Here is a 16,584-nt window from a genome sequence, read left to right as displayed (position 1 = left end):
GCCACCAGCTGAGGGTTAAATATTAGATGTAGGTTGAGGGACATCACAAAATATGGCAATAAACCGAACATGTTTTAAATATCTGTGGGTGGATCCCTCCTTAAATACACTGGAATAAGGCCTTTTTGAGACATCTGTTACAAGCTACAGCTAAAAGAGAGAATGCAGTACCAAAGATGCACCACTTCTCACGCTAAAGCCACATTAACTGGAATTAACACACAACTTCTGCATGACGCTGAACGTTCATCTCAATCAGATTTTTTATATTCAGCTTATGTTTGGAGTTTAACCGCCCATTGTCGATATCATTTGACCTTTCAGTAAGACTCAAAATACCTCAGAATACTTCAGTTAGTTCAGGTTAGTTTCAGTGGTACATAAGAGGAAAACTGTCGACTGGTGTTGGTCAGTTTAAGATTTTGTGTCACAACAGAAGTGAATTTGAGGAGAGCAGGTGTTTGTATGGTATTTGACAATGTGAGATGAGTTCCTTATATTTGTATAGAACTGTTTAACATTAAAACTCTGTCATGCAAAGTCACTGCTGCGGTCTTTGTGTGATGGGAGGGCAAGAAACAGTTTTGTATTTCAGCATTTCTGCAGTCTGCATCTTACACTTAAACAGTATTTTTTTTTCCTTGACTAAAGTCAGGAAGAAGTTCTATTGACAAAAATTCAAACCTTTTCCATGATTTTTTAAAGACTTTTTTTGGTTGTTTGTTTGCTTGAACCTCTTGCCTGGCGATTTCCAAATTTAGCAGTTTCAAACTGCTCAACATAATTTTAGCTGGCTGGCATACATGAAGGAAGAAACGTAACCCGAGGAAATAAAATAAATGTACGCGATGGTGAACAAAACATCATGTATCGATGCATATTAGAGCATTATGTCATAAGCTACAGGAAACAACTTTGACGTTACATAAGAATAAGCGAAAAGTTATGCACGGAGGATTACTGCATTGCAGTAAACATCCATTACTTTGCCAAAACCTTTAATAATTTTTACTGATTTTGTTAATTGCTAATTAATAGAATTGATTACTATTTTAGAATTAATAATAATTACTAATGACTTTTGCCAAGCCTTGAAAAATTTGATTGTGAAGTTTTCCATGACTGTAGGAACCCCTTGAAGTTTCTTCTTGATGAATTGAAAGAATTTGGTATTAAATGTGTCAGTGGATAATGATTGGACTAACTTGGTTCATCGCAATCTGAGCTGGCAATTTTTAATAGGCAGTGGCTGCCGCGCATTTCTTGCCATGTAGCAGCAAGGGTGGGGAATGTGTTCAAATCAAGTGCAGGTAGCATATGAGGTGGTAATTATATTGTACTTCTATCAGCTGATCATCGAGCAGCAGGAGGTGTTGGAAACGCTGTGATAAACTTATTTTTTTAATGCTGGCACAGACAGCACCTCATTTGCTATTCTGCCACCAGCCACATAAAATGTGTTTTAGTCTATTGTAAATGATGTAGTTTGGATGTGCGCTGTTGTTTGTGCTGCACAGTGACATCTACTCAGACTGATTCAAATTGCATGTGTTGTTTTCTAACACACTGAAATGAGAGCAGAGAACCCTCTAAACCAGCACAAACCGGCACCGTGCCAGTCAGGTTTGGAGTGCACCGACTGTTAGTCTCAACCAGCGCCAGTTCCAAGCAGCAGGTTTACTGAATTACCCAGATAACTCAGTGAACAGGATTCTTAGAGCAAGCCTCTAACGTAAACTACTTGCCAAATTTTTCTCATGAATATCTTTCATCTTAATTTGGGAACATTTGGCAAACAGTAACGAGAGTTTATTGAACCAGCTTCACCTTTTTTCAGTCAGTCTGGTTACCCTTTCCTTGCCGTTTCAAGTGACTGAGCACAGCCTCATGATCATGTACTGCACACATCAATTCAAATTAGAATTCCCCATAATATCATGCCACTAAATAATAAGAGTCAGACTAGTAACATCATTTTCTTACATTTATTTTAACACAAAATGGCAAAGAGCCGATTCAGTCTCAATGTCTACTTCAGCTTCTTCTTGGGGCGAAGGTTGTTAGTGTGTCCACACTTCTTCTTGCGGCAGTTGACAGCACGGGGGTGCAGACGGGCATAGCACCTGCAAAACAAGAGTAGGCAGGGGTCAGATTTAAGGAAATTTCTCCCTAAAATAGTCAAAACAATACACTTCATGGGGACAAAACATTAATTTTTGTTGCTACCAAACTTAAAAATATGTACCACATTGGGAGGAAAAAAAATCTAAATAGAGTGAAACACTGGCTAAATTATTTGAAAGCATAAACAAAGCAAAACATTTACACTTTTGAAAGCCTTTCAGTAATTACATAAATATAAGAATAAGAGAGGCCAGGCATACAATAATGTCTGAAAAGCCAACACCGAAGGTCAGTAAAAAAAGAGCATATAAGAATCCACAACTCTTTTCTTGCCATTGCAGCCCACATTCACACACATTAACTACAGCACCCTGCCTATATACTCTTGATAAAACTCTGCAATGACGATAGCACGCTGCTTGTGGTGCCATTTGAAAAGAGTTTATCTAAATTTTGCCATACCACTTCACAGTAAGTATCAGCAGAACTTCATACAATTAGGTAACTTTGGAGAGGCTACTGATTTTCAACACTTACTTGCGGCAGATCATCTTGTCGCAGTTGTATTTCTGGGCCAGCTGTCTGAGAGAAGGCTCAATGATGCCACCACGCAGACGCAGAACCAGATGCAGAGTGGATTCTGGTGGGCAGACACGTTAAAGTCAATCTCAGATTCAGTTACATCCACATACAGCACCACAGAAAACTCAATTTATCATCTTATAAGGATTCAGTGTAAAAGCATACAATTCTGGTCTTTCATGAACAAAACAAACGGGGCACCATACTTACAGTGTTAGGAATTAAAAGCATAACCTAATGAAATGAAATCATTTATATAAGTTTACCTTTCTGGATGTTGTAGTCAGACAGTGTGCGTCCATCCTCAAGCTGTTTTCCAGCGAAGATCAAACGCTGCTGATCAGGAGGAATTCCTGTAAACAACAAAACTCATCAAACTCCATTTTACATTTGACAGTGAACAAAAACATCTACTTAAGTACAAGAGACAGATACGTGGATTACATTACCTAAAATGATTCACAAGTTAAATATTCTACTCTCCCAAAGACAAACAGCATACTGGTCTAACAGGGTGGCCAAAAATCCAGTCTACCAGTTGACCAAATCTGCTGACCTGCTTTAAAACAAACTACTTTTACCAGTTCAGCTTGCTCGCATTGCTGTAACACATTTGGCATAATCAGTAAATCTAAGAGTAAGAAAAGGCCTCCAAAGACGTTTTCGTCGAGCCATAATGTGTGAGCTGCTAGTGAAGAAGACTCGTATCACGTTATGATGTGACAGCTCACCTTCCTTGTCCTGGATCTTTGCCTTGACATTTTCGATAGTGTCGCTGGGCTCAACCTCGAGGGTGATGGTCTTCCCCGTCAACGTCTTCACGAAGATCTGCATGTTTGCAGGCTGAGACAGAAAACTGACATTAGCTTCCCGGTTCACACGACCATCGAGCTAACTCGATGACCACACGATTACTGACAGCATCTTTCAAACCAAATCAACGACATAAAGACCTTTGAAACAAACACATTTTAACCGAAGTGGTACTATATTCACAGTTTTTGACCATTTGCAATGATTTGCCGGTTTTTAGTCAGAAGCTAACGCTATGTTAGCCGTTAGCCCCAGAGTGGGCACGGTGCGGGGCCTCGCCACATGCGCACCGTTAGCGCGGCTTTCACTCACTATTCTCTCTATTTCCTCCCTCCGAAACGAGCCAGTAACACTTCACACACAATAACTATCGATATACGACAATTAATATAATTTTTTAATCGCTTTCAACGACTTAACATTCACTGAAAACCGACAAATATGTGCTGGACAACACACGCACCCACCCGGCCGTTAGCTGAGCCTCAACGAAAAGAGAGCGGAACAGGCTGACGCGGACTTACGTCACTTCCTTTTGTTTATTCAGCACCTTGGGGGATAAAATTCTCCGCGTGTATTTAAACCGCGTTCAAGTTTAATTTCATTTAATTACGTTATTATAAGACGGTTAGAATTATTATTTAGAAACATTACATTTCAATCAGCCATAGTATTAAAACATATTCTTTATTAAGGACAGCCGTTGTAAATTAAAACTACAACAGCTTCGGTCTATTAGTATCAAAGTATGGTATGAACCACACTTTAAGGCGCTTGATTAAAAAACAACATTGTTAGTATTTTTATCAAATTTTTAAAAAATACATGTAGCCTATTCTAAAATGTTACTTCGCAGAGGAAATGGGAGTGGGATTCACTTCAAAAGCTGACAGTTTATTAAACAGCAGTGCTTATTTATATGATTGAAACATGGTTTTGAATCATAACTCTGCTTGTGAGCACCTAAAATAATTTTTCTCATTTTTTGGAGGATACCTGTCTGGGCTGGACATAACTGCCCCAAAATGAAGTTTGACTGACACCTGCTGTTGCATTGACGTAAGTAACACTGAGCCACATTGTTAACAAGCATGAACTAAACAGCGAAATATGTTAATTTGTGCAAGCATTGCAAGGTAATTCAGTGTATCATTTCGTTAAATTGTACATAAATGTCGAATTACATTAAATTCATAGGCTTCTTTGTTTTCAGTGCATGCATTTCCAAAGCTTGGTTGACGTGCATGTTATATCTAACGAAAGCCTTCGTTTTAGTGTGATGTTATATATGCATATACTGTGGGCCTATATATGGATTATGTCCAATAGGAACCACATATAACACTTTCAGTATAATTGCATTTTGCACTGAAGTCCAGACCAAATCATGTCACTCTGCAAGCTGATATTGTGAGGCAATGCTTAATTATGCATAGGACTCTTGCAAAGGAAAAGTGTATCTACTCTAGATATTTAGTAGGTTTTTACAGCTGAGGAAACTCATATTAAGATGCCTTTTATAAGCAAAGCCAGATAAAAAAAAAAGTGCACAGTTACACTATTAGATCACAAGAATCTGAAAACAAAGAACTCTTTCATTCTTTTCAGACAAGGCTTGTTACTTAAGCCTTTGAGACCTGAGCAACTTGGCTTGTTGTCTTAAAAACATATGTAAAAAGGAAATGATAAACTTGAGAAGAAATGATCCAAAAATTTGCAAAAAAAAAAAAAAAAAGTTTTAAAAAGTACAAGAAAATTACCTGAAAATTAGAACAAAAACCAAGAAAAATAAAATAAAACAGGGAAAAAAAACAAAAAAAAAAAGGAGGTGGCCTTAAAAGGTCCTTAAACAGTAATAATGCTTTTGTAAAATAATTTAAGATATATAAATATGATAGTTATAAAGATAATTTATTTGGACATTTTTCCCTAGCTTCTTTCTAAATAATTTTCTAAATCTACTACTTGCAATTTGCAGAAGTACAGAAGAACAGCTGCAAATTGCCTGAATGCATCAAATGAAAAGTGGAGTAGATCCAGGGTTTCAAAGAGTTAAATGTGGGCAGTTGCTAGTGTGTGTCCTTGTTGTGGAATAAAATGTTAATAGTTTTTTTGTGTCAAATCTATTCAGTGATTCTGACCTGGTAACTGGACACCATGGCATGCATTTGTTTCTCTGCAGGAGCAGCAACAGTATCAACATCATCATGTTCCACAGCACAGAGGTTTCCATGGTGAGGCATTGTGGCATTTTCCTCCTGCTTCAGAAGGAGATAGCTGGCTTAAACAAAGAGATAAGGGACACTAGTAGTATCCAATATGACTGCAGCAGTAAAAACACTGATCCAAGCCCATCCTGTGGGGAAGAACTCCCTCCTGTCTACAAACATCCCATTTCTGGACAGGAACAATCCAGATGCATTCACAAGACGTTTCAGGGAGGATTTCCAACCTTTTTCTACCAAGAAGCTAGAACCTTTTCCTCCACCCATCCTGGCCCAGGTGGACCACAAGGACTTGAGGCACATCAAGGAGTACCTCACAGAGACGATGGAGTTCTACCACCGTCATCCATTGCCACAGATTACCCGCGCACCACCCTTGTTTTACACCAACTTCAAGATGCAAACAGACCCTGGGGAGGTTACTTTCCTCACCACGCAGTCCCAGAAATTCGGGCCCCGGCCCTTCCAGCCTCCTCCCACTCCCATCCGACACACAGAGGCCACAAAGAAGATCCAGCATGTGGAAAAGCACCCAGAAAGCACCAGCAGAGCCGCCTTCACCCCACACCATAGCTGTCCTGTTGTAAAAGCCACATCTAGACATCTAGGTGAGTGAGAGTATTCTTAATTTCAGTCTGATTATTTACTGCATTTTCTGAGTAAAACGGTAAATCCATATTAGATTATGTATTCAGAGCTAAGACACAGATGACTGATGTGAACAGTCATTTGACTCAGTTAGGAATTAACTGTCAACAAGTGTTTCAGCTGTCAGCCTTATAACGTAATCGTCTTGTAATGAATAACAGTGAATCTGTGTGAGGGTGAATCTCGCAAACCTGCAGAATGTTTTATGTCAATAATTTTACATTTTCTACATAGAAGAGGGCTTTCCCACAATCAAAGGGGACAGGCGCCGCCACAGCTTTGCATCCCAGTACCGCGACTCCTTCCAGGGAGCCTGGACTAGAGCAGCTGAACCTGTGAAAGAGGTATCATAGCAGCAGCAGATTTTGGTCACAATCAAAGAAGGGTTTATTTTTCTTACCAAAGACAATGGCTTGAATAGAAACCTTCAGACTCTCAAAGGAAACCTTTGCCATACAACTTTTATGCTGATTTGTACTGGCAGTGTTTTCAAAGTCACATTGAAAAGAAAGCAAAAAAACTGTCCACTCTACTTGACCTCATGTCTCAGATATAATGCAGAATCTTTCCTGTATACTATGTGATATATATGTCCAAATATAGAATGAGCAGCAGATGCTTTTCCATATTTTCAATTAATACATCTTCAACTCTGAGCCTAAAAACTGCACCAAAAAGTCTAGAGGTACTCAAGTTCTGTATTTAAGTTTATTTTGAAATCATTTTAGTTGAGTATTTCCTTTTTCTCCTACCTAAGACCTCCACCCCATTTGAAATGTTTTACTTATGTTTTAGCTATAACTATTATCACTACAAATATTAAGCTTTACATCCAAAACATATGATCAACATGTAAAATATCATACATTTTTATAGATTCAACTAAACATTAGTGAGCTAAAATAGCTCAACTTAGACAAGTTACATTAAAATGCTTCATACACATGTCTGCATCAGTGACAATAATGACAGATATTCAGTGATTACTTTTTAATCATTGTATAACAACTTTTACTTGAGTAAAAGATCTGAATAGTTCTTCAATCATGAGTTTCTATTTAAGCATTGTTGCTCAAAGTGCGGCCCACGGGCCAATGGCTGCCCTCAGGAATATTTTCTGTGGTCCTTGAACATGAAATGAAATGTGTGCATTCTATGTAAATAATTTGTGGCCTGTTTCTAAAGTTTCATTTTCAATAGCTTACATTTAATGCACTACTCAAAGACTGCATCAAATGGCGCCCTCCTAATGGCTCATTTATGCTCAGCGTTAAATACATGCAGACACAGACGGAGCCCTATGTCCATAATCTGTGTTCACTTCGTCTTATTTGTGCACATTTCTGCAAGCTTATGAATATGGAAAAACGGATGACCGTAGGACACGATAAAGACATTTTAAAAATGGTGTAACTGAATGAGTCAGTGATGTAGTGAAAAGAATTATCCATCCACACTGCCTCACAGGTTCATCATTACAACCTCCTCCACTGTCATATTTATAGTTTTCATAAACCTTTGACCCTGCCTTCAAATGACATCTATTAGATGTATATGCAAATGTAAGGACACAACAAGTATGAGGGCACTGCCGGTCACAACGTTTGAAATAAACACATCTGTTTTCGTACCTAAAGGGACTATAAATGAGCTGTTACAAGCATCTACCAGGTCAGGAATGGCAACTTGTAGAGACCTACTGGTTACAAGGCAATTAGTGGCACCTCAGGAGTCGAGCAGGAATTACGTTTTGTCATCGAGGCTGTTAACTAAAGTGAGCAATTATGCTGGACAACTCACAACTGCACTTTCCTGTGTGGCCCTCAGTAACATGCTGGCTCTCTAAAGTAGCACTCATCTAAATTTTGAGCATCCCTGTACTAAAGTATTATCTTCCCTATATTGCTGTGAAAGCATATTAAAATAAATTATGTTGTGACCCCAAAATTTACATTTTTATTGTCTCATAACTTAAGATCCCTTGGTGTAATATTACTGGTTTTGTCATTGCACAGGACAAAAATGAAGCAGCAACCATAGGATGGTCTGTTAACTTGTTTAAAACTCTGCAGTCCCAGGGAAGTCATTTCTCTAGTTGACAGACAGACTTGTGTTAAACCATAATGCACACTGAAGCATTGAATGCTCAGCTGTGTGCATGCTTAGAGAAGACACAGGATGACCTGGAGTACCAGCACTGTCAGCTTTGAGTAGACACAGGAGTGACAAGGGTAATGACCTTTTAATGCAGCTTTCCATGAAGTGGGTGTTATTAGCACAAAACCGTGACAGTGACTGTTTTTATAATGTCTTTTCTCAGCACCCCTCATTGGCTCTGGGTGATCCTGTGAAGATTTTAGAGAGAGAGACGACCCACGCTGCGTCATTCAGCCGACCTACTATCTGCAGGTCTGCAGCTTTTCTGCCTCACTGGAAAGAGACTCAGTTTACATCCTATACAAACAGATGTCAAATTTTAGAGCAAACTTTGGCTGTAGGGCCTGGTGTCATCCTTCAGATCTCTTTAGACCTCTCTTGCTGTGACTGCATGTCTTGATTTGGGGTGCCACGAGGGTTTTAGGTGTCATGGATGCAAAATTTGACAGGCCTTGAAAATCTAAATTTCAAAGTAGTCCATGTATAGCTTTTAAGAAATAGTCATTACTCTCTGAACGCTCAGATTATCTTGTGTTGACATTATCCCCACACAAATGCAATACAAGCATAATCTGTGTCTATGATACAGCCCTCCTGTGGTAAAGAAGCCTTTGAAGCTCAACCTTGGACATTTCTCTAAGGATTTCTGGTTGTCCACAACCAGAGAAACCTTCTGCCACCAAAAGCTGGGTGAGTCCTTCCTGTGTTGATGTCCAGACATGTTTCTGCCCTAAGTTTTCCATCTTGCTATCTGACAGTTCATATCTGTTTTAATATGTTATGGTGAAACATCTTTGGTGCATTGAGTTAGCACTAAGCAGCTGCTCCGGGTATTTAGATACCAAGAGGCCCCAAACAGGCAAAGCATCCATCTAAATCCTTCCATCCATTTCCTCCATTTCTGTGATCTTTACATGAATGATCTTGTTTGTCTTTTGTAATGTTTGCAATATAAGAGGAAAATGTGCTGAGCATATTGTTTAGTGCGTATGAGATTGTGTTATTTATTCATTTATATATAACATATCTTGATCTTTGTTGATTAATTTGATAAAGATTCACAATGTGATATTTATTTATTTATTTTGTACTTTGAATGTGAATAAGGTGCCAGAGTGCATAAAAGAATCAAAATAGAGTTTGTTTATTAAAAAAAGTTTCAAGGGAGGAATCCCCACCAGGTCCAGACTAAGCCTCCAATATCTCAAATCCTAGAAATGCCTCCACTGATCTGTGCAGGGCTGCTGCGACTGGATTGCCTCTTGGCAAAGATCTTTGAGGGCAGCAAACATCAAGCGGTGTATTCCTGTTTCTAAACCAATCAAACTAAATTAATTTTATATTGAGATTCAGCTGAAACATGACTCAGTTAATCTATTCCTGTTATCCTGCTTGGATTAATCTGTTTGGTTTATTTCCCAGGAGATCCAGTTGTTGTGACGAGGAGGAAGCAAAATTCCAGTTCCTTACCCAAGGGAGACACTGATGTGAGGCGCAACAAAGAGAGGATGTCTGTCACCACTAACAGCATTTCCTTCTCTGATGTGAGATAACAAATCTTCTATATAGGCTAGTTGTTTGTTTTTGTATTAATAATATTATTGTTTTACATAAATGTTTCACTCTAGTTGAATTATGACCTTTGCACACATCTTCCTACAGACTTTGTAGTTGATTTTGATGGAGTTTATGTTAAAAGTTTTATGCAGTGATCCTAATCTGTCATATTTGATGTTGCTGTCGATGTTTCTTCCTGCAGCAGAACCACAAAGAGCGTCCGGTGCACATGCGCGGGGCAGACCTGATGACCAAGAGCAATATACACTTCAGTCCACCTTGTCTGTCGGGCCTGTACTACACAACCACAGCCAAAGAACATTACAGTAAACAGGATGGAGAGCGAGCCAGACTGGCCATCCCGCTGCCGAGCAACATACTGAGTGGACCAGGTGATGGATTTAAGCTGTGTTTGTGCGTTTAAAGAGAGGTGCATGTAAATATTAAATGTGTTTAATCTGTTTTGACAGAACTCGAGTTAAAGCCCAGCATCACAAAGTCTGACTTCCTCCCTGTGACGGCCTGCAGACAGACACCTTGTCCGTCAGTGCACACGGTGAGACATCAAACCCTGAAGTCAAAAATGTTCCCATTCACCTGTGTAATTGTAATGGTAACAGTAGTGCAGGTTATCAGAATAATAACGGTGATAGCACTGGGAGTTGCAGTAAGAAATAGTAGTCATTGTGACAGTGTCAGAAGTAGAAAGAGCAGCATTTTCAGTTTTCATGCTGGATTTTATCTGTTCACATCTCTTCATACATGGCTTTTTATTTCTCTCACCACTCAGCACAATATTATAATATAATCAATACTGTCTGCCTCTCTCTCTGTTAATCACAGAGCAACATCAGGTTTCCCCTGGTCCATCAGCACTTCAGCACCACCCACAGCGAATACTTCACTGCCAAACCTCTGATCGTGCAGCGTCCTGCCTACAGCCAGTTCCGCACTCATTTTGTCATGAAGTGACTAAGAATCACAACTTGATCTCATGTTCTTACACTTCCTGATAAAATGATATAAAGTCAAATGTATGTGCTGAAACTTTTAAAGATGTTTTTTTTTTTAATATGCTGTGTACTCCACATAGCCAAGTTACAATACTTTGGATTTTCTCCAGTTTTTGTTATTGAAAATGCTGCTGAGACTTTTTGTCTATTAGTAGTTTAGCTGAGCATCCTGGGATATAACTGAATAAGTAATGAAACAATTTACAGGATGGAACACAGTGTAACAGCTCCAACAACAACCGCTGCCCCTTAATTCCCTTGACTAAAACTCCCACACATAAACCCACAACAAGCAAAAGTTCCCCCAAACTTTTCTCTGACACTTAATGTGTGTCGCAGTAGTAACAATAGTAAACTCAGTATTGCACTTTTTAAAGAGGCACATTTTATGTACAAACAACAACAAACTAACAGATAATATGTGGTGTAACGCTGTAGGTCAGACATATATGGAACTGTATTGCTGCCACACTAGATATATTTATTTTTAAGTTCTAACATGAAACTTCTTATTAGAACCACGTTTTCCTGCGCTAACAAGAATCTTATCTTGTTATAACATGAAACTTTTTTATCAAAATACAGGGTTTTTTTGATAGCTTGGCAGCAATACACTTCCATAGACATAAGACTAAGCTGTGCTCAAATGTCAGCTGTTCTGAATTGTAAATGAAGTGTTCTAAATTAAGCAAAGACTTTATGGTATTGGTTACTTTTAACTTCAACATGTGACTGGTCGTAGGTCCAGACATCTTAATTGTGAAAAAACGAGTAACAGGCATATGAAAATTAGTGACCTACATTTCCCAGAATTCTTTTAACAACCACCAACAAAAGAGACATGTTATATTCCATTCACATTTCAAACTTTAACCTCATTCATTTGAATTCACAACTCCTTTAAATTTTTATCATGCATAGAACTACGGCCACTCTGTCACATCATCCCTCCGTGTTATTTCAGTAAACTGCATGAGAATAATGATCTTACTGGATTGATAAATAAATAAATGTTTACCCAGAACAGTTCAGAGGTCATCAGAGTGTGAAATGTTGAAGCAGTGTGTAACTGCAGCTTTAGCAGTAACATGGTTTAAACATAAACCTCAGCGCTGTCTGTCATATTTAGACCAGAGAGGAAATTAGCCTCAGACTTGACTGTCCTACTTCTAACCTGTTTATACTGTCAACGTTAACGGATAAAAAGGTTAACGTCTGTGCTGCAGAAAGATTCTCATCCCCTCCTTCAAGCATGACTGACCACAAACCATTGTAAAAACAATCTATGTTGTAGCAATAACACAGCCTTGACCCTAAGATGCAGGCACTGCTGATAAAAAAAAACTTGGCAGGCAAGTAGATGTAAATAAACTAAATCTGGAGTTCATCAACCTGGTGAAAAGGCTGCAGTCCAGGTTCAGGCTGGAATGTCACCTGACCAACAAGCTCAGGTTCAAGGAGTACAACAGCAAAGACATGGTTTAATACCAGATGAAACACCAGAGTAGAGAAACAGTTTTTGTTTGATTTTGCCTGTCTGTTGCTAAGAGACATGCCAAATACAAATTGCACATGACAAATGAAACTGGTTGAAATACAACTAAATTTTGCATGAAAATGCACAATAGTTTGTATTATTCATATCCTTTTTGTGCACCATGTCATTTTACAATGACAATACAAAGCAAGCTATGTTATGTGTGAGCAGGTAGGTCCTGCTTGAGGACATGTTTCAGGGTTACATCTATGACCTTGCAAATTTGAGCATGCAAATGCCTCAATGGGTTTATAAAGAACACTATAGGATATTATAACGATACAGTTTAAAATACACAGAAAATACACAAATCAAGTTTATTTCTTTCTCAATTCTCCAGTGATTTGATGTATCACCATATCATACATACTCTTAATTGGTATTCTCCAGAAAAAATTTACAATTGAAAAGATTTTGTGAGGACGGCTGCCTCGGTGATGCCACAATGTCATATACCTGAGTTTCTGCACAACATGTGACATGCTGGTCATGCGAGAGACTCTTTCAACTGCTGAGGCACATGGCTAAAAAATAAACAAAACAGAGACACTGCGTTTTACTGGGGTGATGTAAATGTGTTTCACATAACATTTGACAGGGTCGGACTTAAGCTATTAGTTTTCCTCTTTAAAAACAAACAGACAAACAAACATGTGTGTGTGTTTTTGAACTAACTGGTGAGATATACTTTTTAAATAAACAGTGACAGAGACGCCACGTTTTACTGAGGTTATTAAAAATATCTCCTCTAACGTGCATTTTAGATTAAATGTGATTGTTTTGGACGTTTTTGTTTACTTGGGTCTTTTTTTCTTTAAAAAAATGTTTGTGGTACTTGCTTACTAAATACAGTTTTTACTTAATTCATACACGTTTGTTCTTTATGCATACTTATAATAAAGTGGAAAAAAATACACTATCAAGCTGCAAAAAAACCCAACACACGGCCTTCAAAGTAAAAGCCTAAATATATCAGCAAAAATTCTTTCTAACTCTTTTATGCGTCTGCTTACTGAATGTCTATCGTCCTTATTTTCTTCCGAACTGATATAACGTAATACATGGATCATAAAAAAAATACGAAAAGGTGAAACCATGGACTCTGTGGGGTAACATAGCACACAGAGTTTAAATGTGAAAGGTGCAGCCGGAAGAGCACGTTGTTACGCTGCGTCACTTGACGCACGGTGAGTCCACGCTGTCCTCCTCCCTCTGAAAGTGGGCGGGCGTGACTCGCGCGTGCTCTTTATCATTGGTGTAAAACAGAGGGCTGTTGTGTTTCTGGGCGTTGAAACCTGCCTTCGTTTATAAAGTCTGAGCTTCTGTTGTACAACCAGTCGGAGTGGACACACAATCCGGCTTTTTTTCTGTCCCACCACGTCTGTTAGAAGACCACTCCGCTGCTCCTGTCCTGCCGGTGAGTTTTTAAAGACTTTTTAACGTCAGCTCGACGTTCACACATGAACATAGTCCCGGTCCTCAACCCTGATTGGCTGAGGCAGAGCCGTTTTTAACATCCAAGATAAACACGCACCGGCCGCACAACGGAAAATGTAAATATTATAAAACTCACAGAAACAGTTGTAACAGGACTATTTGTCTCGGTGAAAGAAGTCAGTGGCTGCTTATTATCGTTATTATTTAAAGTACTGGCTATTATTTACATATTATTGAATAAAATTAGAATGTGAGTGATGATATTTGACATCGTAGGCTATTTGTTTGAATATTTTAATATCACTCATAAATATGAATAAAAATGTTCATACCGAATTTAACTAAGAGTAATCAAAAGGAAAAGTAATGTTTTTATTTGTTTGATAAAATGTGATCTTAAGGTTTGTGTGCATATTATGTTTAACAGAAAAGGTTACACTGTAATTATTCACTAACGACTTTGTCCAGTAGTGTTAAAAACCAACGATGAAAAATGTTGCATTTTATCATAGTATGCTAGTGAACATCTGTAACACGTGTTTCAAAAACAGCACAAAAGTAGCTACTGGCAGGGCTGGACCTGGCATGTCTGGGACCCTAAGCAGAAACACCCAACCCCACCCAAAAAATAAAATCTCTAAAAGAAGATAGCAAAAATGAACAACACCTTCTCTTTAATTCAAAATGCAAATTTAAAAGCAGTCCAAAACATTGCAGAATATTATTTGAAAAGTGAATACTTAACATTTACTGTATAACTTGCATGTGTTGGGGTCCCCTTATCAATCGTTTTTTTTACTCATAGGAATGACACTGAACACCATTAAGTCCTTCAAGCTGGAGCTGGATGGTCCAGCTGATGCAGCGTTCACCGGAGGGGAGATGGTGTCGGGCCAGGTGGTCCTGGAGCTCCGGAGGGACACCAGAGTGCACTCCATGAAGGTGCAGGGGAGAGGGGTGGCCACGGCACACTGGCTGGAGAACCGCGGCATGAACTCTGTCTATAATGACTACACCTCCAAGATCACGTACTTCAGGAAGAGACAGCATCTGATCCGAGGTCAGTAGTGAAAGGCTGCAGATGGTGTTAATCCCCTGTGTGGTAAATGTTCTATCTTATTTATATTTACTGTGTTTATTTATCAAGCTGGCTGTAGAATAACCAAAAGTAAAAACCCGGGTGATATACATCTACATCTGGTGAGGTTGCTCTTCAAAAAGTAACCAACTGAAATTTCCATGTAATGTTTTGCAAGTAAAATTTTTCAAAATAGAGCTTTTTTTTCAGGTACAGTTTTGCAAAAGCAAAAGCAGGGACAAGAGCCAATCCAAATGTGTTCAAAGGTGACTAGAAACAAACCACTGACTATGACCATTGACCACAATGCAAGGCAGTGCCTTCATTTCTATAAAAACAGGGGCATTTATATCATTTGTGCTGACGCTGTTTGACTTTTCTTTTGTCCCCTGCTGTATCAGTATAATATTCTTACATCACCCATCACTTGTAGCTTTGCTGTGATATACATAGTAACTTTACATCAGCATGTACTGCAGCTGGTGGATGTAAAAGTCCTCTCTGTACTCTGAATAATGTGGTCCAAAACTGCTGATTCGCTCTTTGGTGCGTCAGCTGGTAGCCACTGTGTCTTGTAGTCACTGCAGTTTGCGAAATGAAGCCACCTGGGCCAAACGTGTTGCATGGAAACCTGCGAGAGAAGTCGACACTGACTCCACCAGATACATCTGCCAGATAACCTAATCCTAACATTAAACACAAGTCCATTAGTGTCGAGTCCAAATAAACACAGTGGTTTACTGAGCGCTGTGTTGTACAGGACATGACGCTGTAAAGTGTGAAATTCCCACGGTATGGAAGGCACTGGCCAACCTTAAGCCAGAGAGGCAGAAAATATAGGCCATAGTGGCTGAGTAAATGCACTGTAGGCAGTGGTTAATGTTTCATTAGATGCTCTGTAAATAGTATAGTCAGTTTGACTCCCCAGACTGGTCCAACAGGTAAATATGAAGAAATCTGTGATAAGAGTGTTGTTGTTGATTTTGCAGAATACACAAACATGTTTCACATGTTTCAATATTTTTTATCAAGAATATCATTTCACACAGCGGCTCATTTCCAGGTCATTTGCAGCAGCTGTGTATGCTCTGTGGTTGAAGGTGCACTGGGCAGGTTCTGCCTGTTAATAATATCTAGCCCACATTTCAGCCTAAATCATATACTGTGGAGACATAAAGTAACACATCACCTATTAACTGAGATCCTATAGGCTGCAACTAACAAATATTACAATTATTGATTTTCCATCAGCTATTTGTATTTATTATTCAGTGTAAAATATTAAATATTAGTTACCATTTACAGAACTGCTAATCTGTAAACAGGAAATGTTGGTGGTTCTTTTTCACTGGACATATTACCAGCACTTAACCGTTAATCAGTGTCATAATACGTTTAATGTTGATCAATGTT

The 16,584-nt window shown here is 38.8% G+C and overlaps 1 protein-coding gene across 1 annotated transcript; it reads right to left on the bottom strand.

The window, feature by feature from the left end:
- Window positions 1-1,971: 1,971 nt before the first annotated feature.
- On the bottom strand, window positions 1,972-4,050 carry LOC121962389 (ubiquitin-60S ribosomal protein L40). Its single transcript, XM_042512651.1, has 5 exons — window positions 3,987-4,050; window positions 3,438-3,549; window positions 2,973-3,059; window positions 2,662-2,764; window positions 1,972-2,123 (listed from the first exon to the last, which is right to left on the bottom strand). The coding sequence occupies exons 2-5, from the start codon at window positions 3,538-3,540 to the stop codon at window positions 2,030-2,032; spliced, it is 387 nt and encodes a 128-aa protein (XP_042368585.1). The 5' UTR covers window positions 3,541-3,549; window positions 3,987-4,050; the 3' UTR covers window positions 1,972-2,029.
- Between the last annotated feature and the right edge of the window lie 12,534 nt (window positions 4,051-16,584).

This window comes from Plectropomus leopardus, chromosome 3, assembly GCF_008729295.1.
Source record: "Plectropomus leopardus isolate mb chromosome 3, YSFRI_Pleo_2.0, whole genome shotgun sequence".
Lineage (NCBI taxonomy): Eukaryota > Metazoa > Chordata > Actinopteri > Perciformes > Serranidae > Plectropomus > Plectropomus leopardus.
Note: the sequence above shows the minus strand (reverse complement) of the source record. Positions and strands in the feature narration are given on the sequence as shown.